This window comes from Limanda limanda, chromosome 21 (assembly GCF_963576545.1).
Source record: "Limanda limanda chromosome 21, fLimLim1.1, whole genome shotgun sequence".
NCBI classification, from domain to species: domain Eukaryota; kingdom Metazoa; phylum Chordata; class Actinopteri; order Pleuronectiformes; family Pleuronectidae; genus Limanda; species Limanda limanda.
In genome coordinates, this window is record NC_083656.1 from 497823 (window position 1) to 522500 (window position 24678).

The 24678-nt window shown below is 47.8% G+C and overlaps 3 protein-coding genes across 6 annotated transcripts in view; all 3 read right to left on the reverse strand.

Annotated features, from left to right (window-relative positions):
• Positions 1-1302: 1302 nt before the first annotated feature.
• On the reverse strand, positions 1303-8777 carry LOC133028122 (uncharacterized). Its single transcript, XM_061095317.1, has 16 exons — positions 8757-8777; positions 8428-8587; positions 7466-7636; positions 6636-6720; positions 6141-6193; positions 5867-6063; positions 5507-5758; positions 4819-4881; positions 4676-4737; positions 4450-4594; positions 3845-4378; positions 3038-3122; positions 2572-2687; positions 2294-2461; positions 2134-2226; positions 1303-1816 (listed from the first exon to the last, which is right to left on the reverse strand). The coding sequence occupies exons 1-16, from the start codon at positions 8775-8777 to the stop codon at positions 1670-1672; spliced, it is 2352 nt and encodes a 783-aa protein (XP_060951300.1). The 3' UTR covers positions 1303-1669.
• Positions 8778-9288: 511 nt separating this feature from the next.
• On the reverse strand, positions 9289-16650 carry LOC133028123 (microfibril-associated glycoprotein 4-like). Its single transcript, XM_061095318.1, has 7 exons — positions 16535-16650; positions 12342-12405; positions 11750-11908; positions 11111-11149; positions 10943-11039; positions 10605-10775; positions 9289-9699 (listed from the first exon to the last, which is right to left on the reverse strand). Exons 1-7 carry the CDS (start codon positions 16648-16650, stop codon positions 9437-9439), a joined length of 909 nt encoding a protein of 302 aa, XP_060951301.1. The 3' UTR covers positions 9289-9436.
• Positions 16651-18190: 1540 nt separating this feature from the next.
• Positions 18191-24678, reverse strand: part of LOC133027381 (SUN domain-containing protein 2-like) — a 10464-nt gene continuing 3976 nt past the window's right edge. For 3 of the 4 annotated variants that reach the window (XM_061094373.1, XM_061094371.1, XM_061094372.1), the window contains 13 exons: positions 23980-24064; positions 23485-23537; positions 23211-23407; positions 22851-23102; positions 21913-21975; positions 21774-21835; positions 21548-21692; positions 21039-21476; positions 20232-20316; positions 19766-19881; positions 19488-19655; positions 19328-19420; positions 18191-19010 (listed from right to left, as the gene is read on the reverse strand). In XM_061094373.1, coding sequence (XP_060950356.1) covers positions 18864-19010; positions 19328-19420; positions 19488-19655; positions 19766-19881; positions 20232-20316; positions 21039-21476; positions 21548-21692; positions 21774-21835; positions 21913-21975; positions 22851-23102; positions 23211-23407; positions 23485-23537; positions 23980-24064 — 1904 coding nt within the window. In that variant the 3' untranslated portion in view covers positions 18191-18863. The remainder of the gene's footprint in view (positions 19011-19327; positions 19421-19487; positions 19656-19765; positions 19882-20231; positions 20317-21038; positions 21477-21547; positions 21693-21773; positions 21836-21912; positions 21976-22850; positions 23103-23210; positions 23408-23484; positions 23538-23979; positions 24065-24678) is intronic. The other variant, XM_061094369.1, reaches the window with a different exon arrangement.

The window sequence follows — 24678 nt, forward strand, 5'->3', positions numbered from 1 at the left end:
TGCAGATTAAAAATTACTAATATTATAAATATGTCAGACTTTGTTTCTGATTCTGGAAAAAACATCAGAAGAAATTTGATTAGAATAGAAAAAAAACGTTCAGAATTAACACGAGATCTGTACAAAGTGTTTTGACTGTTTTCTTACATTTGAGGTTTGTCAAATAAAAGGATTCAGTGATAAATGTATAATAAACTAAACAAATATGATATAATAAAGACATTTAACAATTCCTGTCACAAAAAAGTGAAATCTCATTTTTATATCTTAGCAATGGAACAGATTAAAAAAAGACACGATTGTCAAATGTTATTGAAACATAAATGATCATGATCTAATAAATCATAATGATACGAGTGCAGTGAAGTCACAGATAAAGTTTGTCTTCATCAGCTGTTGACTCACCAGCATCACGATGATATTTTCAACAGTCGCAAAAAGTAGAAGATTAAACAAGTTCAATTTAAAACGTTTTTAGAACCTGGGTGTGACCCTCGACAGTCGACTCTCCCTCACTGCAACAACACGTTCACACCACATTATACACACACAATAGACAGTTGTTCATTTAAACACTTGAATCATTGGAAGGAAAACTCTCCTTCATACTACCCCCCCCCCTGGGTGTGACCCTCACTGCCAACATCACGTTCAACACAATGAACATGAACCTCTTGTGTCGCCCTAGCAACGCTAACAAACCACATTAGAACCTGGCAGACGCCGAGAAGACGAAACTTGACTCAAGAGGAAGTTAAACTCATAACACAGTTTCTGAACCACATATTAGTTTATTCTATTAGTTTATTCTAATGTCGCTCCATAGTTCAATTGTTATTTAGTAACTTGAACTGGACTCTCCCTCACTGCAAACATCACCGCAACAACACGTTCAACACAATGAACAAGGGCATCTTGTGTCGGCCTCAGAAACTAACACACCAGTTGACCTGCAGACACATGCTGCACGCCATGGGGAGGACACGCCCCCTCTGAGGGAGAAGGCAGGCTCTGGTCCAGGCTCTGGTTCAGGCTCAGGTTCTGGTTCAGGTTCTGGTTCAAGCTCTGGTTCAGGTTCTGGTTCAAGCTCTGGTTCAGGTTTTGTTCCAGGATCTGGTTCAGGTTCTGGTGCAGGCTCTGGTCCAGGATCTGGTTCAGGATCTGGTTTGGTTTTTCTGTGTTAAACAAACAACGTTATTTTCTACTGACAAATTATTTCTTTGTGCAACTGAAACTTAAAGAAATGTATTTTCCTGAAACTCTGAAAGATCCGAGTGCATTAATCTGCTCAGAGGCCACATGGTAAAATCATTGTTTATTAAAGCGTCAACAGGAGGAACAATTAAAACATGTTCATAGATGTGTTGATACAGAATATGAGCTGATCCTATAAAACTGTCTGTGTGACAAAGGCAAAGATAAAAACCCATAAACCACAAATACAAAACAACGCAGATATAAAAATAACTATGGACAGAAAACTCAAAGTCGTCAAAGTGTCGTCACTCCACAGGAAAGCCACGGCGCTCGGATCACGCCTAAAGGGGGCGGGGCTACCGTCACTGTCGAGACTTTGATCAACAACATCCACTTGAAATTGAAGTGCGTGGATGCTCAGGCACAGTCAGCAGCCAATCAGCAGCGAGCAGCACAGCTTCAATTCAAACCCTCAGTCTGACTGAGTGTGTGAGCGTGGTCGTCGGACGCCGCTGGGCGAGCCGTGCACTCTGAACCGGTAAACACACGTGAACTCCTCGTGGCCCCAGTTGGACCAAACCTTCACCTCCAGGATCTGGAACATCTGATCGTTCTCCTCCTGTTGAAACAGAAACATTCTGATACGAGTGCAGTGAAGTCACAGATAAAGTTTGTCTTCCTCAGCTGTTGACTCACCAGCATCACAATGAGATTTTCAACCGTCGCAAAAAGTAAAAGATAAAACAAGTTCAATTTAAAACGTTTTTAGAACAAAATAGACAGTTGTTCATTTAAATACTTGAATCATTGGAAGGAAAACACTCCTTCAATAATTGTCAGAACTTCACTGATGTTGAGAACGAGGATCAAACAGACAACTATTTTTAGCCTTTTCTTTCTGAGTTGAAATGCATGTTGGGTAAACAGGAAACTCACCGTGGCGGCGTAGGTCTGCAGAGCTTCTCCATCCTGGTCATACGTGTACGCTCCCAGCAGCTTCCCTCTGTCCTGCTGCTCGTCATCTAGACCCTGAAACAAAGCGTTCAGTAAGAAGCAGAATCTCCGACAGGGCGCTGGCGATGGCGTTGACTCTTACGTAGACGCTGAAGTCTCGGGGAGCGCTGTGCAGAGCGCCGCTGGGCGCCAGGGCTTTGGGGATGTGCTCCAGGGAGAAGGCGCTGGGGAGGATCCTCATGGAGAGACGGATCACCAGGAAACCGGTGGAGCCTCTGAACGCCCAGCAGTTTCCAGGATGGACGTCCGGCTGCAGGAAGACAGCAGGGCGGCGTTCATCAGGCGTGAAGAAGAAAGATGATGACGCTTGTGTATATTAGTTTTTGCTCGTGTGGAACAGAGCTGATGAACAGATGTTACCTGGATGACAACTCGAGGAGACTGAGAGAAATACCAGAGAGGAAGTCCGAACAGACTGAGCAGCGCCGCCTTGGTCTCGAACGTCTCGGAGCAGCGAGTGCTCACAACACTGCCCCCTGCAGGAATGCAGATGTTAGTAAACTCAAATGAATGTGGACGACATCGCAGCTCCCGAACCACCTGGTTTTAAAGAGTTACTCGATGTGTAAAAACAGTCTGAGACGTCATGATGGATATACATGTGTGGACGGAACCGCTTTACCACCGCGCCGCTCCATGAGCACGACTGCACAGACACACAACCACCACATGATGGCAGCCTTCCTATCAGATATTTTAGCTTAATTTCTGTGCAGTGGAGTTGACTCGTCGTATAATTTTATTCTTACTTACTAACCTGAGATTTTCTGACAATAAATAAATATAAACGTTACGGGTGCGACACGACCACCGAGCTTCTCCTGACCTCCAGACTCCAGAGCGTAGTCGGCGAGGCCAGTCTGGTCCTGGGAGAACCGCCGCAGAGCGTTCTTCACGATCACGTGGACTTCCTGGAGGAGACGACACAAAGCTTGTTTAACTTTCAAGAGCTGGAACCTGGGAAAACACCTCTGAGCAAAGTAAACAGGATTAACAGAGACGTGTTTGTCCAGCGTCCACAACATGAAAATCACCGTAACAACGCAAATATGAATCTGTCTCTTTCCTCAGTTCTGATGCTTTAACAAAACTAACAACCACGAGACAGAGTCAGCAGCAGGTTCAGCGGCGTCGAGAGAAGCGTCATCACACAGAACCGTCACTTCAATAACAGTCAACCTGAGTTGAGGATCTTCCAGGCGTATGAAGGACTCACATATGCATTGTGTTGGCGCTAGTGACACGTGTAATGGCATCATGATGAGTTTCCTGGCTCATAGGCTAACTTGCTACGCTAGCTGGCAATGTTTAAAAAAGAGAATCTGGGTTGTGCAGCTTCCTTAGCCTCATTCTGACGTCACAACATGTGTTAGCATATGTGGGATTTGATTGGCTGGTGTCAGCTTCGACCTCACGCAGCAGAACCACAAAGCAGTTCGTCGCTGAGCTTGTTTAGAGGCCGAGGCTAGCCGTTCCCAGGCGCTATGCTACGCTAAGCTGCTGCTAGCTAAAGAATCTGACCCCGAGACTCTGAATGACGGAGACGATTGAACAAACTTTTCCTTTCAAAGGGTCTTGATCCCGAATAAAGGAAAGATTTTTTAACGACATTTGAGACCGAACCCCCCCTCACCTCGGGCGTGACGGTGTCCCCGGGGGTCTGCAGGACGGTGTCCCCGGGGGTCTGCAGGACGGTGTCCCCGGGGGTCTGCAGGACGGTGTCCCCGGGGGTCTGCAGGACGGTGTCCCCGGGGGTCTGCAGGACGGTGTCCCCGGGGGTCTGCAGGACGGTGTCCCCGGGGGTCTGCAGGACGGTGTCCCCGGGGGTCTGCAGGACGGTGTCCCCGGGGGTCTGCAGGACGGTGTCCCCGGGGGTCTGCAGGACGGTGTCCCCGGGGGTCTGCAGGACGGTGTCCCCGGGGGTCTGCAGGACGCTCTCTCCGACCTCCTCGTTGCCATGCGGCAGTTTGATGTTCTGCAGGAGGCTGCGCTCCAGAGTCGACAGCGCCACCTGCAGGTCAGCCCTGCTGACATACTGCTGCGACAGCCACTGGAGGAGCGACTCTGGGAGACCGTCGGAGTCTCCTCCGCCCGCCGCTCTCACCCGATTCCCGTTCACGAGAACCCGAAGCTCCTCGCGCACCTGAACCGAGACCTGTTCCGAGATCTGACCGGAGGAAGAGATTCAAAAAGGTTAAAGAGTCGAACCTCCCGGCTGAAGAACTGTTCTCTTCTCACCGTCTGCTGGACTCCATCCAGTTGTTGGCAACGCTCCTTGAACCCAGACAGAGCGTCCACCTCCCGCCTCACGTCCTCCAGAGCCGCCTCCAGCCTCGCTACCTCCGCCCGCAGGCCGTCGTGGGACTGACGGTCCACACCCGTGCTGAAGGAAGTTAGAAAAGAGGAACATCTTTACTCTGTGTTTTCATCCTCTTCCTCAGCTTCACGTTGCCTAGTTGTTTACCTGATGGCGGCAGGAAGCGTTGACTGTGGAACGGACGCAGCTTCTCGCCTCCACCGATCCTCCTGAAACACATCGTCCACCTGTCACTGCGTCCGAGGAGCGAGTCTCATGATGAACAGTGAACCTGAGGTCGAAGCTCTCACCTGCGTGTGAGCCGCCAGCAGCTGCAGCTGATCCAGACCAGACCAGAGACTCTGCTGCTGCGTCTGCACAGGAGGACAAACGCAGGAAGACAAAGGCAGGAGGACAAACGCGGGAAGACAAACGCGGGAAGACAAACGCAGGAAGACAAACACACGAAGACAAACACACTAAGACAAACGCACGAAGACAAACGCAGGAAGACAAACACACGAAGACAAACGCAGGAAGACAAACGCAGGAAGACAAACGCGGGAGGACAAACGCGGGAAGACAAACGCGGGAAGACAAACGCAGGAAGACAAACGCAGGAAGACAAACGCACGAAGACAAACACACGAAGACAAACACACGAAGACAAACACACGAAGACAAACGCAGGAAGACAAACGCAGGAAGACAAACGCACGAAGACAAACACACGAAGACAAACACACGAAGACAAACACACGAAGACAAACGCAGGAAGACAAACGCAGGAAGACAAACACATCTCCCATCATGCTCAGCTCCCAACCTGCTCGGAATCATCCAATCTACAGTTCGGCCTCTGAACTCTCATGTTTTACACTCTGATCTTCTTCTGCCCGACTGATCAAACGAAATTGAGCTTTGATATTTGACAGATTAACCATAAACTTGATTATAAATAACTATGAATGAAAAGAAAACTAATGACCACATCCTGACCTGCTGCTCTCTGACCTGTCGCTCCTCGTCCAGTCGCCTCCTCAGCTCCGTCAGCTCGTGGTCGATCCGGCTGCTGAGCCGCTGCTGCAGGTCGTCCTCGCCGCTCTGAGCAGAGACCTGCCGCTGCTGCAGGTCGGCGTACAGCTGGAGAACCTCCCCGTGTCTCTGCTCCGCCTGCTGACCTGCGGCCTCCACACGCCGCCACAGCTCCGTCAGGCTCTGCTCCAGGTCGACCAGCCGGGCCGACTCCTCCTGGCAAACAATGAAATCTGGATTTAAAGAGATGGATCTGAAAGGCTCGGAGGTAAATAGTTCCACATGAAACGTTCTCGCTCTACCAGCTGAACGTGGCGTCGCTACCTCCTCGGCTGGTGGCGGTCGAGGATAGAGCTCCTCCCCCGACCCCTCTGCAGCGGTCTCTGCTGATGGGCTCTGTGAGGACATGAAGCTGCACATGGAGGACAGAGGGGGGACGTCGGAGACCACCTTCGTCCAATCTGTGAGGTTTAGAGCTGCGAGGACGGACTGTAGGCCGGCGAGGCCAAACCAACACGGGCCTGTAGAGGGAGCCAGAGAAAAGCTCACGGTCTGAAAGCTGCAAACATGACATGTATGATGAGGACGTGAAGCTGACCGATGAGGACGAGCAGCAGAGGAACCAGGAGCAGGACACATCTGGGCGGGAAGCTGCAGGAAACAACATCTGGTTCATTAACAAACAGGTGCTGCAGTTTGACTTCAGCTGAAGACGTGTTTGTATTTTATAAGGAAGTTATTTACTGAATAATGGTTCGACAGAGAAAAGTGAAACTCTCACAAAGTCCTGTTGGATGTGGAGTTTATCAATTCAACAGGTTTGTTGTAATTTAAAATATTTTGCTTAACTGAGATGATATTTAGATGTTTCATTTCCTTTTATTAAGACAACTCCAATCGTCTTCATTCATGTGTAAATGTCATCTAGTTTATAACGTCTCATCAAATCCACAACAGACATTTCTCTGATTTCAACTTGAGTGTTTTTACTTTCAAGGCTTCGTTATAGCTCCGTACATTTCTGATCTTTTGATGCCACACGTGTCCAGTTGTAACCACGGCAACAGGACAGTAAAAGAAAAAGGAAACTTGCCGTGTCAGCAGGACGGGACGGTCAGGAGCAGTCATGTGATGCCATCTTCTGCTGAGCCACCGGAGGATGGCCCCTCCTGTTTTACCTGCACACACACACACACACACACAAACAGAGACACACACACAAACAGACACACACACACACACACACAGGATCAGTGAAGATTTCAGCAGCAGGTGGAACACGGCGGTGGAAGGTTGTCAGCTGACTGAAGCTGCTGAGATCAACTACAGACACGAGATGCAGAGACAGGTGAGGACACCGGGTCATTTCCTGCTTCTGTAAATTAATCACAAATCTGCTGCAGAGCCAAGAACAAACAAACATTAACTCAAGAAGCTCAGACACCAGGTCAGAGAAGAAGAATATCAATAACCCTGCAGAGCGTCCGGCGCTCCATGAAGCTGAACACGTTTCCTGTCAGCTGACACTCACCAAACTGCAGAAGACAGATATCGAGTCACCACCCTGTGGTTGTTTGAAGGTCACTGTGACCTCTGAAATCAAACCAGTTCTTCTTTGAGTTCAAGGGAAAGTTTGTGCCAAATTTGATGAAATTCCCTGAAGGTATTCTGAGATATCAGATATAATATGAAAACACACACCTCTGGGCCACAGGGAGCTGCTGGTGCAGAGGAGCAAGACATGAAATTCAGAGAAGATGGTTTGTACTGAGGCAGGAAGTTCTCCTCGAGTTGTGGGTCATTTACCAGGAAGTGAAAGAGCCTCCGGACTTTGATTTGATTCACAAACGCACGTTACGACAAATAAGACGAAAAAAATCCAGAGGAAGAAATAATGTGAAAGTAAAATGTGTAACTCAGAACCTGTGAAAACAGCAGCGCTCCGCATCAGCCCCAACACAGAGGGCGCCAGAGACGACCTCGAGGACGAGGGGACGGCGTCCGTCTCCGAGAGCTGCGTCTCCTTACAGTCGTCACCTGTAGGTGTCAGCAGTGAGCTCAGTGCGTTTGACAGACACACGACAAAAGAGGAAGCTGAGACGGTCATGTGATGAAAAGGTCATTCGAAAAATCAGGCTCCTCCCACAATTAGGTTATTATTCTAAAACAACCTCCGTTGACACTCAAACACACGTCATGTGACCATTAACATACATGGTCATGTGATGTAAACAGGAAGTAGATGTCTCCTCTGCAGTTGGTTGCTTAGTAACAGAAACTCCTCTTAAGGAGGAGCAGTGATGACGAGGTGGAAGTGCTACTGACAGGAAGTGCTACTGACAGGAAGTGCTACTGACAGGAAGTGCTACTGACAGGAAGTGCTACTGACAGGAAGTGCTACTGACAGGAACTGCTAATGACAGGAAGTGCTACTGACAGGAAGTGCTACTGACAGGAAGTGCTACTGACAGGAAGTGCTACTGACAGGAAGTGCTACTGACAGGAAGTGCTACTGACTGGAAGAGTTACTGACAGGAAGTGCTACTGACAGGAAGTGTTACTGACAGGAAGTGTTACTGACAGGAAGTGCTACTGACAGGAAGTGCTACTGACAGGAAGTGCTACTGACAGGAAGTGCTACTGACTGGAAGAGTTACTGACAGGAAGTGCTACTGACAGGAAGTGTTACTGACAGGAAGTGTTACTGACAGGAAGTGCTACTGACAGGAAGTGTTACTGACAGGAACTGCTAATGACAGGAAGTGCTACTGACAGGAAGTGCTACTGACAGGAAGTGCTACTGACTGGAAGAGTTACTGACAGGAAGTGCTACTGACAGGAAGTGCTAATGACAGGAAGTGCTAATGACAGTAATAGTTACTGACCTCCACTTAGATCCTGATCTCGACTCACCTCCGCCAAAGCGGCGATCACAGCCGGCAGCGGTGCTGCATGAGGACCCGCCGAGCGCTCGGCCGTCACCGCTGCAGACGGCGCAAGCGGCAGTTCCAGCCGTCTCTCAACTTTACCCAGACCTCGACCTCCCTGCAGCAGAGGGGAAAGACAGCCCTCCAGCCTATAGCACTCAGTGGTCGGCAGCTCACACTCAGAAGCACACCTGAAGAGGCTCTCAGAGGTCCAAACTGCAAATAGTGGCCTCGAGAGGCCGAATGCCACGGGGCGACAGAATCCTATCACCCCGTGGGAAGCTCACTTGAGGGATCGCTTCATCCATGGCGTCAGACCGGAGATCAGTGAGATGGTGAAAACAACCTGCATCGCTTGGGAGTCTGCAAATCTCGGGAAGAACGAGTTACATGCCACCAATGCTGAAAAAACTCTTGAACAGTAAGAAAAGAGTTTACAGAGCTACAGATGGCGCAGCTGGCGGCGTATCAGACACAAGGCCGCGGCAGAGGGAGAGGTCAATGGAGGGGAAGAGGACGTAGAAGAACTGACGCTTGTTTTAGATGTGGAAAACTGCGGCACTGGTCTAGAGAGTGCCCTATGCATTTTCCCTGTGTTCAAGTTTAAGACGACGACATGCATTTTTATGTCGTCTTCAAATAAGTTACGTTTTATTTCATTGCATTGTGAAATTGTGAATGACAAGACTAAATCTTTTGGTCTATTTCTTTGTATTTTGAAATTGATATATATATGGACTATTACAATCAAGACACATGACACACATGGGACATATGAAACAAATGAAAAGACACATGAGACAAAGACAAATGTTCACATCAGATTTGTTGCGTCTGGTTTATTGAGGACATGCAGAAGGCGATGATTAACATCAGGGTTCAAACGTTTGATTTCATTTGACTTTGACTGATGAAGGCGACAGATGTTGAGACAGATAAACATGTGTCTGCTGCTGCTCCTGGAAAGTTACTTAGGCTGCACAGGACGGACCTTCATGACCATGGACTTCACAGAGTAGTCATGGGTGTTTTTCCAAGTGTACCATATGACTCCAGCAGCATAGGGAGTCTTCTCCTGCCCCCAGCGATAAACCCCATTCGGGTTTGCATGGTGACATCCGCTGTACCAGAAACCTCCCATGTGGGCTGAGGCACAGTTACCAGACCACTTGTCCTGGTCTTTGTCAAAGGTGGAGAACTTCATGCCACTGTGGCCCGTCATGGAGTCTCCTACAGAGACACAGAGAAGACACAGTGTCATAGACTGAAAATATCTGTAATGAACGAGGGATTTTTCTGAAGGAAACATGTCTCCATCTGTCTCTATCTGTCTCTGTCTCTCTGTCTGTCTCTATCTGTCTCTGTCTGTCTCTGTCTGTCTGTCTCTATCTGTCTCTATCTGTCTCTTTCTCTGTCTGTCTGTCTCTGTCTGTCTGTCTCTGTCTTTCTCCATCTGTCTCTATCTGTCTCTGTCTCTCTGTCTGTCTCTATCTGTCTCTGTCTGTCTCTGTCTGTCTCTATCTGTCTCTGTCTGTCTCTATCTGTCTCTATCTGTCTCTGTCTCTCTCTGTCTGTCTCTATCTGTCTCTGTCTGTCTCTGTCTGTCTCTGTCTGTCTCTATCTGTCTCTAACTGTCTCTGTCTGTCTCTGTCTGTCTCTGTCTGTCTCTAACTGTCTCTGTCTGTCTCTGTCTGTCTCTATCTGTCTCTATCTGTCTCTATCTGTCTCTGTCTCTCTCTGTCTGTCTCTATCTGTCTCTGTCTGTCTCTGTCTGCCTCTGTCTGTCTCTGTCTGTCTCTGTCTGTCTCTATCTGTCTCTATCTGTCTCTATCTGTCTCTGTCTCTCTCTGTCTGTCTCTATCTGTCTCTGTCTGTCTCTATCTGTCTCTATCTGTCTCTGTCTGTCTCTGTCTGTCTCTGTCTGTCTCTGTCTATCAGTTCGATGCAGTCTCTCAGGAGAAGTGTCCATGGAAAAGATTTTTAATAGTTTTTCTTTTGACTCAAGAAAAGAACAAAAACTAAAAAACATTTTTTTATTTTCTAAAATGAAAGAAGATTAATGATAAATGTCTCTCACTCACACACACACACACACACACACACACACACACACACACACACACACACTCACTTACCTGCTCCTTTATCTGTGAATCCAGACACAGTCAAAGTGTATCCGTTACACTCAGAGTCGACGGAGAAGATCCTGTAATGTGCAGACGCTTTGTTTCCCTCAAAGTCCTCCATGTCCACCTGCAGCTCAAACTTCGTGGGTCCTGAGGTCAGATAGTGGAGGTTGTCCAGACCTGTGACCACACACACACGCACACACACACACACACACACACACACACACACACACACACACACACACACACACACACACACACACACACACACACACACACACAGTTGAAGGAGGTTGTGTGTTAACAGTCAGGTTCTCAGCTGTTCTTGTGGTTCCACTTCTCACCGAGCCAGTGTTCTCCTGTCACCGAACCGAAGCCGACCTTGTACTGAGTCCAGGGCCGGTAGAAGTTGACGGTTCCATCCATCCTGGTCTGAATCACCTGAGCAGGTAAACAGAGGATTATGAGTCTGACTGATTTGACGTTTATTGAAAGTCAGTAAAAATACTCACTGTCCAGGCTGGTTGGTCTGGACTCATCTCACAGTACACCTGCAACACATCAACACATGTGATCAACTCTAATGTTTCACTCTCGTCTTTTCCACTTCCAACACGTTCGGTGACACTGACCAATAGAAGCCCAGAGATTCATCTGATACCAGTGATCATGGCAAGAATGGAATCTACTTCATTCAAACGTTTCCTCCTGAAAGCAGCAGCTGGATGAGAGAGAGTCTGATGTGTGAGTGAGAACAAGAGGAAGTTTCCTCCTTCTCTCCCTGAGCGTCTGTTCTCTGTGACTCTGCTGAGTGGGTCCCCCCCCCCCCGGTGAGTGGGTCCCCCCCCCCCCCTGCTGAGTGGGTCCCCCCCCCCTGCTGAGTGGGTTCCATCTCCTGAGAGAAGAACTGACTGAGAGTCACAACCTGTCTCAAGCAGCTGCAGCTGAAGAGTGAAGCTGAACTGAGATCAGTTAGAAACTCTCTGAAGTTATTAACAACCAGAGTTTATCTCCAAGATTCAGCAGGAATCAATCCCCTCATGTGGCAGCAGGGGGCGCTGTTGATCAGTATCAGTGACATGTTGCTTTAATGATTCTACGTATGAGAGGTGAACGTGTTTCTGTCCAATAATAAAAACGTGTGAACGTACTTGGACTCCGAGCTTCTCTCCTGCAGGGTAGATGGAGTAGGGGCCGCTCTGCTGCTGACCTCCGACCTCACTGACCTGGCTGCAGTCAGCTGGAAACTCAGCCACACGGCAGCTGGTCAGCGCCGGAGCCAAGAGGAGGAGGAGGACCACCTGAAACATCTGGAACAGAGCAGATGTTTCAATACTTTGACCTCTTGAGTCATGGGGGTGTGGCCACAGTCAACAGAGGTGGAGCTTATCAAGATAAAGATCCACATAGTTTGTCCCCAAAGCCACGACTCACAAACTTCTGGACAACAACACAACAGAAGATTACATGTTCCCTGAGTGGAGTATGACAACATGTATGACACACGCTTAAAACACACAAATAGCAATGGACTAGTGCATCTGAACACCAGTAGACCACGGTATAACCTGGCGGACGCCGAGAAGACGATCAAACTTGACTCTAGAGGAAGTCAAACTCTGTGAAGGGATCATCACAGGTAGGGCCTGCCCCCCCCCTGGTCGAGAGAGGACGCTCAGGGGGCGAGCGAGTGAGCGAGAGAGAGAGGTGCCCTGTCTGGTTAGTGTTTGTATATAGTTTCACCTTCTGGTCTCTTCCTCTCACCAGCGTCCAGGAAACTTCCATCACCAACAGATTTCTGCTGAATCTGAAAATAAAACAAAAACACAGTCAACCAATGAGTGAAGTCACCTGTCTCACCTCACCCGTCTCACCTCACCTGTCTCACCTCCCCTCACCTGTCTCACCTCACCTGTCTCACCTCACCTGTCTCACCTCACCTGTCTCTCCTCACCTGTCTCTCCTCACCCGTCTCACCTCACCTGTCTCACCTCACCTGTCTCCCCTCACCTGTCTCTCCTCACCCGTCTCCCCTCACCCATCTCACCTCACCTGTCTCCCCTCACCCGTCTCCCCTCACCCATCTCTCCTCACCCGTCTCACCTCACCTGTCTCACCTCACCTGTCTCACCTCACCTGTCTCACCTCACCTGTCTCACCTCACCTGTCTCCCCTCACCTGTCTCACCTCACCCGTCTCACCTCACCCGTCTCACCTCCCCTCACCTGTCTCTCCTCACCTGTCTCTCCTCACCTGTCTCCCCTCACCTGTCTCTCCTCACCCGTCTCTCCTCACCTGTCTCTCGTCACCCGTCTCTGCTCACCTGTCTCTCCTCACCTGTCTCTCCTCACCTGTCTCCCCTCACCTGTCTCTCCTCACCCGTCTCTCCTCACCCGTCTCTCCTCACCTGTCTCACCTCACCCGTCTCCCCTCACCTGTCTCACCTCACCTGTCTCACCTCACCTGTGTGAACTCACCTTTGAGTCAAACTGAAGAGACGTCTTCACCTTCAGAGGAAACAGATGAACTGATGTTTCTCCTTCACGTCTTTTATCTGCACATGAATCTGTGACGTCTCATATGTCAACAAACCACGAGTTCCCCCGCCCCCCCCAGGCTGCTAGGAACCTGGGTGTGACCCTCGACAGTCGACTCTCCCTCACCTAATTACTTTAATGAAATAAAGAAAAAGTTTATTTTGGACGGATAGTGAAGAAAAACAAATATTATGTTAAAGAGTCGTAAACGCTTGAGTAGAACAACGTACGTTCAAATAAAAACATGTTTGTTCAACTAATCGCTCCAAACACGCTCAACTGAAGGCGGGTCCCTAACGTCACCAGATGTGGACTCAGCTCAGCTACGTGTTTTATACAACATGAACCAATGCTACTGTTAATGGTTAGCTGCATTAGATAGATAGATAGATTACTTTAATCATCCTCGAAGGGAAATTAAGTCGTCATAGCAGCCGGTATATGTGAATGCAATAAAATACATTACAATAAAATAAAAAAATAAAAAATATTGAGGTAAAAAGAATAAAAACAGAAACACAAGATAAATAGGTAGATAAGGTGCAGTGGCAAGAGGATGGTAATAGTACTGATGATATGATGGTAATGTTATTATTAGACAGTATATAAAAATAGTACAGTATATATAGTATATAATATAACATAATATATATTTATATATGATTGTAATTATACAAATATAATAGCAGTATATAGTAATAATGGCAGCAACAGTATATATAATAATAATAGTAAATATAATAATATTAATAACATGTACACATGTATAAATATGTGTATATAGACTTATATATACAAAGAATATACAGAGAGTATGATATAATATGATATGAGGTATAAATATTTGACTATACAATAGATAATATAATATACTATGAGTGTAAGAATATGTAGACAGAGTGTGCAAAAGACAATATTATTGTATAAAATGATATATAATATCAATATGGTTTATATTAACACATATCACATGTTGGGGTGAAGTCCTGAGATCTGACCTCCAGACAAAGGGCAATAAAACTGCGGCCTGTAGGCCAAGCTGAAACCAGTTCAACCAGTTTTCACTCTTAATTCACACCTTCCTCAGACAACGTGGAGCCTCTCCTGGGGGGGGGGGGGGCACTTCCTGGGCTCCTTCAGGGACCCCCACCGTGACTCTAAAACGCCCACTGAGGTCGAATCCCCGCCCACTAAGGTTGTTACCCTGACATTCCATTGGCTGAGAGCCAACTGAAGCCCATGACCACTTCCTGAGGAGGCAGGAACTCCTCAGGTGGAACAAAACAGCTGAACTCACAGAAAACGTTGGCATTTTCCTGTACTGACGTTGCAACTAGACCTCCCCAGGCCTGACCAGATAACCCAGTAACTAAAGGAGGCGAGAACTACTGTTGTTTCAGCTTTTTTCCCTGCGCTGATGACCTCTCCAGACCTCTCCAGGTCTATCTAGATGATTTAGTTGCTATAGGGAGCGAATCACAAATGCTTGTTTCCATTCATTTTAATTCTCTTCCTTTTATCTCAGTCGAAGTTTTATTTTGATAGAACTTTTTTTGCTATTTTAACTTGGAAGACCTAACAGGAAATTCACTCGCGGGTGAGCTCAGACATTTTGCCCACGGACTTTTTATTCTTCCCACACGATCGACAGACGCCTTCCCCCACAGCCGTTCCCTGCAGAAGCGCGACGTTCAATTCCGCGGAGGAGTATGAGAAAATCCACTCCGTTCCTGTACAGCAACACGATCTCCGCTGCCACAGAAGAAGACGAAGTTTCATTCCGTCCAAGGCAGCACGAGAAAATCCGCTCCCTTTCCGGTCCAGCGCCGAGCTCCGGGCCCCCACGAGAAGCTCCGGAGCCCCGCTTGAGAGACCACGAGTTTTTTTCAATGGATGTCCGGGACATTCGCGCGGAACGCGCATGCACCCTACGAAACCACGGTCACAGTAAGAGGCTATTTTGTCTGGGCAGAGACTAGTTTTAATACTTAGCGTTTTGTCTTTATTTGAGTGTATTTGTTTATGGGACCTCTGTGTCTCCTATTTTTAGCCGTGACGAGCCGGCACTTCCGTTTCCGGGGTTCCGGCTTTGTTACAGTGTTTAAGCGCCGCGACGAAGCGTCTCCGGCTGCACTGTGACCGTCTGACCAACTTTACAGAGACTTTACCGGTCAAACCTCAGCACACAACGCCGCTTGGGTGCTGAGTGCTAGAGTGATTGTAAAACTTGTCTCTGCAGTGTTTTTAAGAGCTTCTTTGATATTTCCTGGCATGCTCTCTCTTTCTCTTCTCTCTCTCTTTTCTCCTAAACCTACCTACACACATGTTCCGATCTGTATTTATACAGTTCACGTCACATAGTTAAATCTATAGTTAGAGGGCCTGAACGCATCTCGCCGCCATTTTGACGCCAAAGCTAAGCTAGGACAAATAATCCTTTGTTCTACCTCATCCTTTGTGTCTTACACGTGGTCCGGTGGCCATAGAAGATTATTCATCTCTAGACCCGCCCTCCATTCTGGCTCTAAATTCCAAAGCAGCGCCGCCATTTTGTTTGTAGTCACCACCATTTTGAGAGTTTTTCGGCCCTAATAATTCCTTGAATCATTATCGGCCGCCATCTTGGATGTGACCAGACCACGTCACCACGTGACTGCGTCATACGTCATTGCCACTCCCCTCTCTCTCTCTCACACACACACACACACACAGACAGACATACATAAACCATAGGTTTCGCATGTGTTTCTGAATTGTGACAAGTGCTGCTGATGCGGTTATCTTTGAAATATTGGAGTTTGTTAAAATGATGAATCATTAAATAACATTAACTTAATTTCCCCTTTTTAATAAATGCTTTTGTAATTAAAGTATCTGTATTCTGTGATTATTTGTGCATATGTGTGTGAATACAGCTGGATTATGATAGCCTGTGCTCGAACTTAAAACCCTTCATTGTTTATTATATAATCATTAACATTAACTATTGAGATTATTAATTTAACATTTATCAAATGAGACTGATATTTATAGATTGATTGTTGGTCCCTGTAATCAGGGTGGTGCCCTGCTACGATAAGTAATAATTACAGATTGTATCATTCTTAATTGATAGTTTTATTGTTTTCATTAATTATTTAACTATTCTTAATGGATAACCTCATCATTTCTAATTAATTATTTTACTATTCTTAAGTGATAGCCTTATAATTTTTAATTATTTTTAATAAATAATTTTCATAATCATCATGAAATAATCATATTTCATGATTATTAATAATTAGCCAACGTCAAGTCTACTCCTATTGCACAACACACATATGATGTGAAGTAAGTGTTCTATAAGTCTTAAACTTCCTCTTCTCCATCCTCCGTTTAAGTCCCGCTCTGCAGCCTCGCCGTCTCCTCTTCAGCTCCTCTGGGATGGTGGGTCTCTCTCCGGCCAAGAGGGCTGTGTGCCTCAGGGCCATCAGCTGGTCGCGGGTGTAAACAAAGCCGGCGTGTGTTGCAGGCATGCTCCCAGTGATCCGAAGAGACCGAAGTGCGGTTAAAAGTTATAAAAAGTGTCCGATCAGTTGAAAAAGCATCTCGTCATTGTGCGGTACGAAGATGCACAGAGCAGTGGATGGAATAACAACAAAAAGACGAACCTGGATTGATCTGTCCAAAAATCCAAGAGGATTCTCCCTACCCTGTCTAGTGCCCCTGAGCAAGGCACCTTACTCCCCCAACATCTGCTCCCCGGGCGCCGTACATGGCTGCTCACTGCTCTGTGTGTCCTGCACCAGATGGGTTCAAAGCAGAGGTTACATTTCCCTCAATTGCATGAGTGTGTCTGTGCATGTTTGTGCATGTGTGTGGGATAAATAAAAATGTATTTTATAAAAAAAAGAGAGAATATAAACTATACAGATGGACGTGGACTGATCATCGATCAATATTGTTCATAAATGCAGATTAAAAATTACTAATATTATAAATATGTCAGACTTTGTTTCTGATTCTGGAAAAAACATCAGAAGAAATTTGATTAGAATAGAAAAAAAACGTTCAGAATTAACACGAGATCTGTACAAAGTGTTTTGACTGTTTTCTTACATTTGAGGTTTGTCAAATAAAAGGATTCAGTGATAAATGTATAATAAACTAAACAAATATGATATAATAAAGACATTTAACAATTCCTGTCACAAAAAAGTGAAATCTCATTTTTATATCTTAGCAATGGAACAGATTAAAAAAAGACACGATTGTCAAATGTTATTGAAACATAAATGATCATGATCTAATAAATCATAATGATACGAGTGCAGTGAAGTCACAGATAAAGTTTGTCTTCATCAGCTGTTGACTCACCAGCATCACAATGATATTTTCAACAGTCGCAAAAAGTAGAAGATTAAACAAGTTCAATTTAAAACGTTTTTAGAACCTGGGTGTGACCCTCGACTCTCCCTCACTGCAACAACACGTTCACACCACATTATACACACACAATAGACAGTTGTTCATTTAAACACTTGAATCATTGGAAGGAAAACTCTCCTTCATACTACCCCCCCCCCCCTGGGTGTGACCCTCACTGCCAACATCACTGCAACAACACGTTCAACACAATGAACATGAACCTCTTGTGTCGGCCTCAGAAAACTAACAGACCAGTTGACCTGCAGACACATGCTGCACGCCATGGGGAGAACACGCCCCCTCTGAGTGAGAAGGCAGGCTCTGGTCCAGGCTCTGGTTCAGGCTCAGGTTCTGGTTCAGGTTCTGGTTCAAGCTCTGGTTCAGGTTCTGGTTCAAGCTCTGGTTCAGGTTTTGTTCCAGGATCTGGTTCAGGTTCTGGTCCAGGCTCTGGTCTAGGTTCTGGTGCAGGCTCTGGTCCAGGATCTGGTTCAGGATCTGGTTCAGGATCTGGTTCAGGATCTGGTTCAGGATCTGGTTCAGGATCTGGTTCAGGTTCTGGTTCGGGCTCTGGTCCGGGCTCTGGTCCGGGCTCTGGTTCAGGTCCTGGCAGTAGAGTGTAATATTCTTTATTGATATTTATCTGCTCTGTACGTTCATCGGAGCAGATTTGAACAGTCATGATTTAATGTGCTGCTCTGGATCAGATTATCCAATCATTTATTTTCTAGTAAAAAAAACACATTTATTCAAGTTCTCTAAAACAGGAATCAGGTTTTTCCTCGTTTATACCGACGCTGACGTTTCCTCCTGAAGAGATTTTGGTTTTTCTGTGTTAAACAAACAACGTTATTTTCTACTGACAAATTATTTCTTTGTGCAACTGAAACTTAAAGAAATGTATTTTCCTGAAACTCTGAAAGATCCGAGTGCATTAATCTGCTCAGAGGCCACATGGTAAAATCATAGTTTATTAAAGCGTCAACAGGAGGAACAATTAAAACATGTTCATAGATGTGTTGATACAGAATATGAGCTGATCCTATAAAACTGTCTGTGTGACAAAGGCAAAGATAAAAACCCATAAACCACAAATACAAAACAACGCAGATATAAAAATAACTATGGACAGAAAACTCAAAGTCGTCAAAGTGTCGTCACTCCACAGGAAAGCCACGGCGCTCGGATCACGCCTAAAGGGGGCGGGGCTACCGTCACTGTCGAGACTTTGATCAACAACATCCACTTGAAATTGAAGTGCGTGGATGCTCAGGCACAGTCAGCAGCCAATCAGCAGCGAGCAGCACAGCTTCAATTCAAACCCTCAGTCTGACTGAGTGTGTGAGCGTGGTCGTCGGACGCCGCTGGGCGAGCCGTGCACTCTGAACCGGTAAACACACGTGAACTCCTCGTGGCCCCAGTTGGACCAAACCTTCACCTCCAGGATCTGGAACATCTGATCGTTCTCCTCCTGTTGAAACAGAAACATTATGATACGAGTGCAGTGAAGTCACAGATAAAGTTTGGCTTCCTCAGCTGTTGACTCACCAGCATCACAATGAGATTTTCAACCGTCGCAAAAAGTAAAAGATTAAACAAGTTCAAGTTAAAACGTTTTTAGAACAAAATAGACAGTTGTTCATTTAAATACTTGAATCATTGGAAGGAAAACACTCCTTCAATAATTGTCAGAACTTCACTGATGTTGAGATCGAGGATCAAACAGACAACTATTTTTAGCCTTTTCTTTCTGAGTTGAAATGCATGTTGGGTAAACAGGAAACTCACCGTGGCGGCGTAGGTCTGCAGAGCTTCTCCATCCTGGTCATACGTGTACGCTCCCAGCAGCTTCCCTCTGTCCTGCTGCTCGTCATCTAGACCCTGAAACAAAGCGTTCAGTAAGAAGCAGAATCTCCGACAGGGCGCTGGCGATGGCGTTGACTCTTACGTAGACGCTGAAGTCTCGGGGAGCGCTGTGCAGAGCGCCGCTGGGCGCCAGGGCTTTGGGGATGTGCTCCATGGAGAAGGCGCTGGGGAGGATCCTCATGGAGAGACGGATCACCAGGAAACCGGTGGAGCCTCTGAACGCCCAGCAGTTTCCAGGATGGACGTCCGGCTGCAGGAAGACAGCAGGGCGGCGTTCATCAGGCGTGAAGAAGAAAGATGATGACGCTTGTGTATATTAGTTTTTGCTCGTGTGGAACAGAGCTGATGAACAGATGTTACCTGGATGACAACTCGAGGAGACTGAGAGAAATACCAGAGAGGAAGTCCGAACAGACTGAGCAGCGCCGCCTTGGTCTCGAACGTCTCGGAGCAGCGAGTGCTCACAACACTGCCCCCTGCAGGAATGCAGATGTTAGTAAACTCAAATGAATGTGGACGACATCGCAGCTCCCGAACCACCGGGTTTTAAAGAGTTACTCGATGTGTAAAAACAGTCTGAGACGTCATGATGGATATACATGTGTGGACGGAACCGCTTTACCACCGCGCCGCTCCATGAGCACGACTGCACAGACACACAACCACCACATGATGGCAGCCTTCCTATCAGATATTTTAGCTTAATGTCTGTGCAGTGGAGTTGACTCGTCGTATAATTTTATTCTTACTTACTAACCTGAGATTTTCTGACAATAAATAAATATAAACGTTACGGGTGCGACACGACCACCGAGCTTCTCCTGACCTCCAGACTCCAGAGCGTAGTCGGCGAGGCCAGTCTGGTCCTGGGAGAACCGCCGCAGAGCGTTCTTCACGATCACGTGGACTTCCTGGAGGAGACGACACAAAGCTTGTTTAACTTTCAAGAGCTGGAACCTGGGAAAACACCTCTGAGCAAAGTAAACCGGATTAACAGAGACGTGTTTGTCCAGCGTCCACAACATGAAAATCACCGTAACAACGCAAATATGAATCTGTCTCATTCCTCAGTTCTGATGCTTTAACAAAACTAACAACCACGAGACAGAGTCAGCAGCAGGTTCAGCGGCGTCGAGAGAAGCGTCATCACACAGAACCGTCACTTCAATAACAGTCAACGTGAGTTGAGGATCTTCCAGGCGTATGAAGGACTCACATATGCATTGTGTTGGCGCTAGTGACACGTGTAATGGCATCATGATGAGTTTCCTGGCTCATAGGCTAACTTGCTACGCTAGCTGGCAATGTTTAAAAAAGAGAATCTGTGTTGTGCAGCTTCCTTAGCCTCATTCTGACGTCACAACATGTGTTAGCATATGTGGGATTTGATTGGCTGGTGTCAGCTTCGACCTCACGCAGCAGAACCACAAAGCAGTTCGTCGCTGAGCTTGTTTAGAGGCCGAGGCTAGCCGTTCCCAGGCGCTATGCTACGCTAAGCTGCTGCTAGCTAAAGAATCTGACCCCGAGACTCTGAATGACGGAGACGATTGAACAAACTTTTCCTTTCAAAGGGTCTTGATCCCGAATAAAGGAAAGATTTTTTAACGACATTTGAGACCGAACCCCCCCTCACCTCGGGCGTGACGGTGTCCCCGGGGGTCTGCAGGACGGTGTCCCCGGGGGTCTGCAGGACGGTGTCCCCGGGGGTCTGCAGGACGGTGTCCCCGGGGGTCTGCAGGACGGTGTCCCCGGGGGTCTGCAGGACGGTGTCCCCGGGGGTCTGCAGGACGGTGTCCCCGGGGGTCTGCAGGACGGTGTCCCCGGGGGTCTGCAGGACGCTCTCTGCGACCTCCTCGTTGCCATGCGGCAGTTTGATGTTCTGCAGGAGGCTGCGCTCCAGAGTCGACAGCGCCACCTGCAGGTCAGCCCTGCTGACATACTGCTGCGACAGCCACTGGAGGAGCGACTCTGGGAGACTGTCGGAGTCTCCTCCGCCCGCCGCTCTCACCCGATTCCCGTTCACGAGAACCCGAAGCTCCTCGCGCACCTGAACCGAGACCTGTTCCGAGATCTGACCGGAGGAAGAGATTCAAAAAGGTTAAAGAGTCGAACCTCCCGGCTGAAGAACTGTTCTCTTCTCACCGTCTGCTGGACTCCATCCAGTTGTTGGCAACGCTCCTTGAACCCAGACAGAGCGTCCACCTCCCGCCTCACGTCCTCCAGAGCCGCCTCCAGCCTCGCTACCTCCGCCCGCAGGCCGTCGTGGGACTGACGGTCCACACCCGTGCTGAAGGAAGTTAGAAAAGAGGAACATCTTTACTCTGTGTTTTCATCCTCTTCCTCAGCTTCACGTTGCCTAGTTGTTTACCTGATGGCGGCAGGAAGCGTTGACTGTGGAACGGACGCAGCTTCTCGCCTCCACCGATCCTCCTGAAACACATCGTCCACCTGTCACTGCGTCCGAGGAGCGAGTCTCATGATGAACAACCTGTGGTCGAAGCTCTCACCTGCGTGTGAGCCGCCAGCAGCTGCAGCTGATCCAGACCAGACCAGAGACTCTGCTGCTGCGTCTGCACAGGAGGACAAACGCAGGAGGACAAAGGCAGGAGGACAAACGCAGGAAGACAAACGCGGGAGGACAAACGCGGGAAGACAAACGCGGGAAGACAAACGCAGGAAGACAAACGCAGGAAGACAAACGCGGGAAGACAAACGCAGGAAGACAAACGCGGGAAGACAAACGCGGGAAGACAAACGCGGGAAGACAAACACGGGAAGACAAACGCGGGAAGACAAACGCAGGAAGACAAACACAGGAAGACAAACAAAGGAAGACAAACGCGGGAAGACAAACGCAGGAGGACAAAGGCAGGAGGACAAACGCAGGAAGACAAACGCAGGAAGACAAACGCAGGAGGACAAAGGCAGGAAGACAAACGCAGGAGGACAAACGCGGGAAGACAAACGCGGGAAGACAAACGCGGGAAGACAAACGCGGGAAGACAAACGCGGGAAGACAAACGCGGGAAGACAAACACACGAAGACAAACGCACGAAGACAAACGCACGAAGACAAACGCAGGAAGACAAACGCAGGAAGACAAACGCGGGAAGACAAACGCGGGAAGACAAACAAAGGAAGACAAACGCAGGAAGACAAACGCAGGAAGACAAACGCAGGAAGACAAACACGGGAAGACAAACGCGGGAAGACAAACGCGGGAAGACAAACGCAGGAAGACAAACACACGAAGACAAACGCAGGAAGACAAACGCAGGAAGACAAACGCATCTCCCATCATGCTCAGCTCCCAACCTGCTCGGAATCATCCAATCTACAGTTCGGCCTCTGAACTCTCTCTGAGCTTTGATATTTGACAGTTTAACCATAAACTTGATTATAAATAACTATGAATGAAAAGAAAACTAATGACCACATCCTGACCTGCTGCTCTCTGACCTGTCGCTCCTCGTCCAGTCGCCTCCTCAGCTCCGTCAGCTCGTGGTCGATCCGGCTGCTGAGCCGCTGCTGCAGGTCGTCCTCGCCGCTCTGAGCAGAGACCTGCCGCTGCTGCAGGTCGGCGTACAGCTGGAGAACCTCCCCGTGTCTCTGCTCCGCCTGCTGACCTGCGGCCTCCACACGCCGCCACAGCTCCGTCAGGCTCCGCTCCAGGTCGACCAGCCGGGCCGACTCCTCCTGGCAAACAATGAAATCTGGATTTAAAGAGATGGATCTGAAACGCTCGGAGGTAAATAGTTCCACATGGAACGTTCTCGCTCTACCAGCTGAACGTGGCGTCGCTACCTCCTCGGCTGGTGGCGGTCGAGGATAGAGCTCCTCCCCCGACCCCTCTGCAGCGGTCTCTGCTGATGGGCTCTGTGAGGACATGAAGCTGTACATGGAGGACAGAGGGGGGACGTCGGAGACCACCTTCGTCCAATCTGTGAGGTTTAGAGCTGCGAGGACGGACTGTAGGCCGGCGAGGCCGAACCAACACGGGCCTGTAGAGGGAGCCAGAGAAAAGCTCACAGTCTGAAAGCTGCAAACATGACATGTATGATGAGGATGTGAAGCTGACCGATGAGGACGAGCAGCAGAGGAACCAGGAGCAGGACACATCTGGGCGGGAAGCTGCAGGAAACAACATCTGGTTCATTAACAAACAGGTGCTGCAGTTTGACTTCAGCTGAAGACGTGTTTGTATTTTATAAGGAAGTTATTTACTGAATAATGGTTCGACAGAGAAAAGTGAAACTCTCACAAAGTCCTGTTGGATGTGGAGTTTATCAATTCAACAGGTTTGTTGTAATTTAAAATATTTTGCTTAACTGAGATGATATTTAGATGTTTAATTTCCTTTTATTAAGACAACTCCAATCGTCTTCATTCATGTGTGAATGTCATCTAGTTTATAACGTCTCATCAAATCCACAACAGACATTTCTCTGATTTCAACTTGAGTGTTTTTACTTTCAAGGCTTCGTTATAGCTCCGTACATTTCTGATCTTTTGATGCCACACGTGTCCAGTTGTAACCACGGCAACAGGACAGTAAAAGAAAAAGGAAACTTGCCGTGTCAGCAGGACGGGACGGTCAGGAGCAGTCATGTGATGCCATCTTCTGCTGAGCCACCGGAGGATGGCCCCTCCTGTTTTACCTGCACACACACACACACACACACACACACACACACACACAAACAGACACACACACACACACACACACACAGGATCAGTGAAGATTTCAGCAGCAGGTGGAACACGGCGGTGGAAGGTTGTCAGGTGACTCAAGCTGCTGAGATCAACTACAGACACGAGATGCAGAGACAGGTGAGGACACCGGGTCATTTCCTGCTTCTGTAAATTAATCACAAATCTGCTGCAGAGCCAAGAACAAACAAACATTAACTCAAGAAGCTCAGACACCAGGTCAGAGAAGAAGAATATCAATAACCCTGCAGAGCGTCCGGCGCTCCATGAAGCTGAACACGTTTCCTGTCAGCTGACACTCACCAAACTGCAGAAGACAGATATCGAGTCACCACCCTGTGGTTGTTTGAAGGTCACTGTGACCTCTGAAATCAAACCAGTTCTTCTTTGAGTTCAAGGGAAAGTTTGTGCCAAATTTGATGAAATTCCCTGAAGGTATTCTGAGATATCAGATATAATATGAAAACACACACCTCTGGGCCACAGGGAGCTGCTGGTGCAGAGGAGCAAGACATGAAATTCAGAGAAGATGGTTTGTACTGAGGCAGGAAGTTCTCCTCGA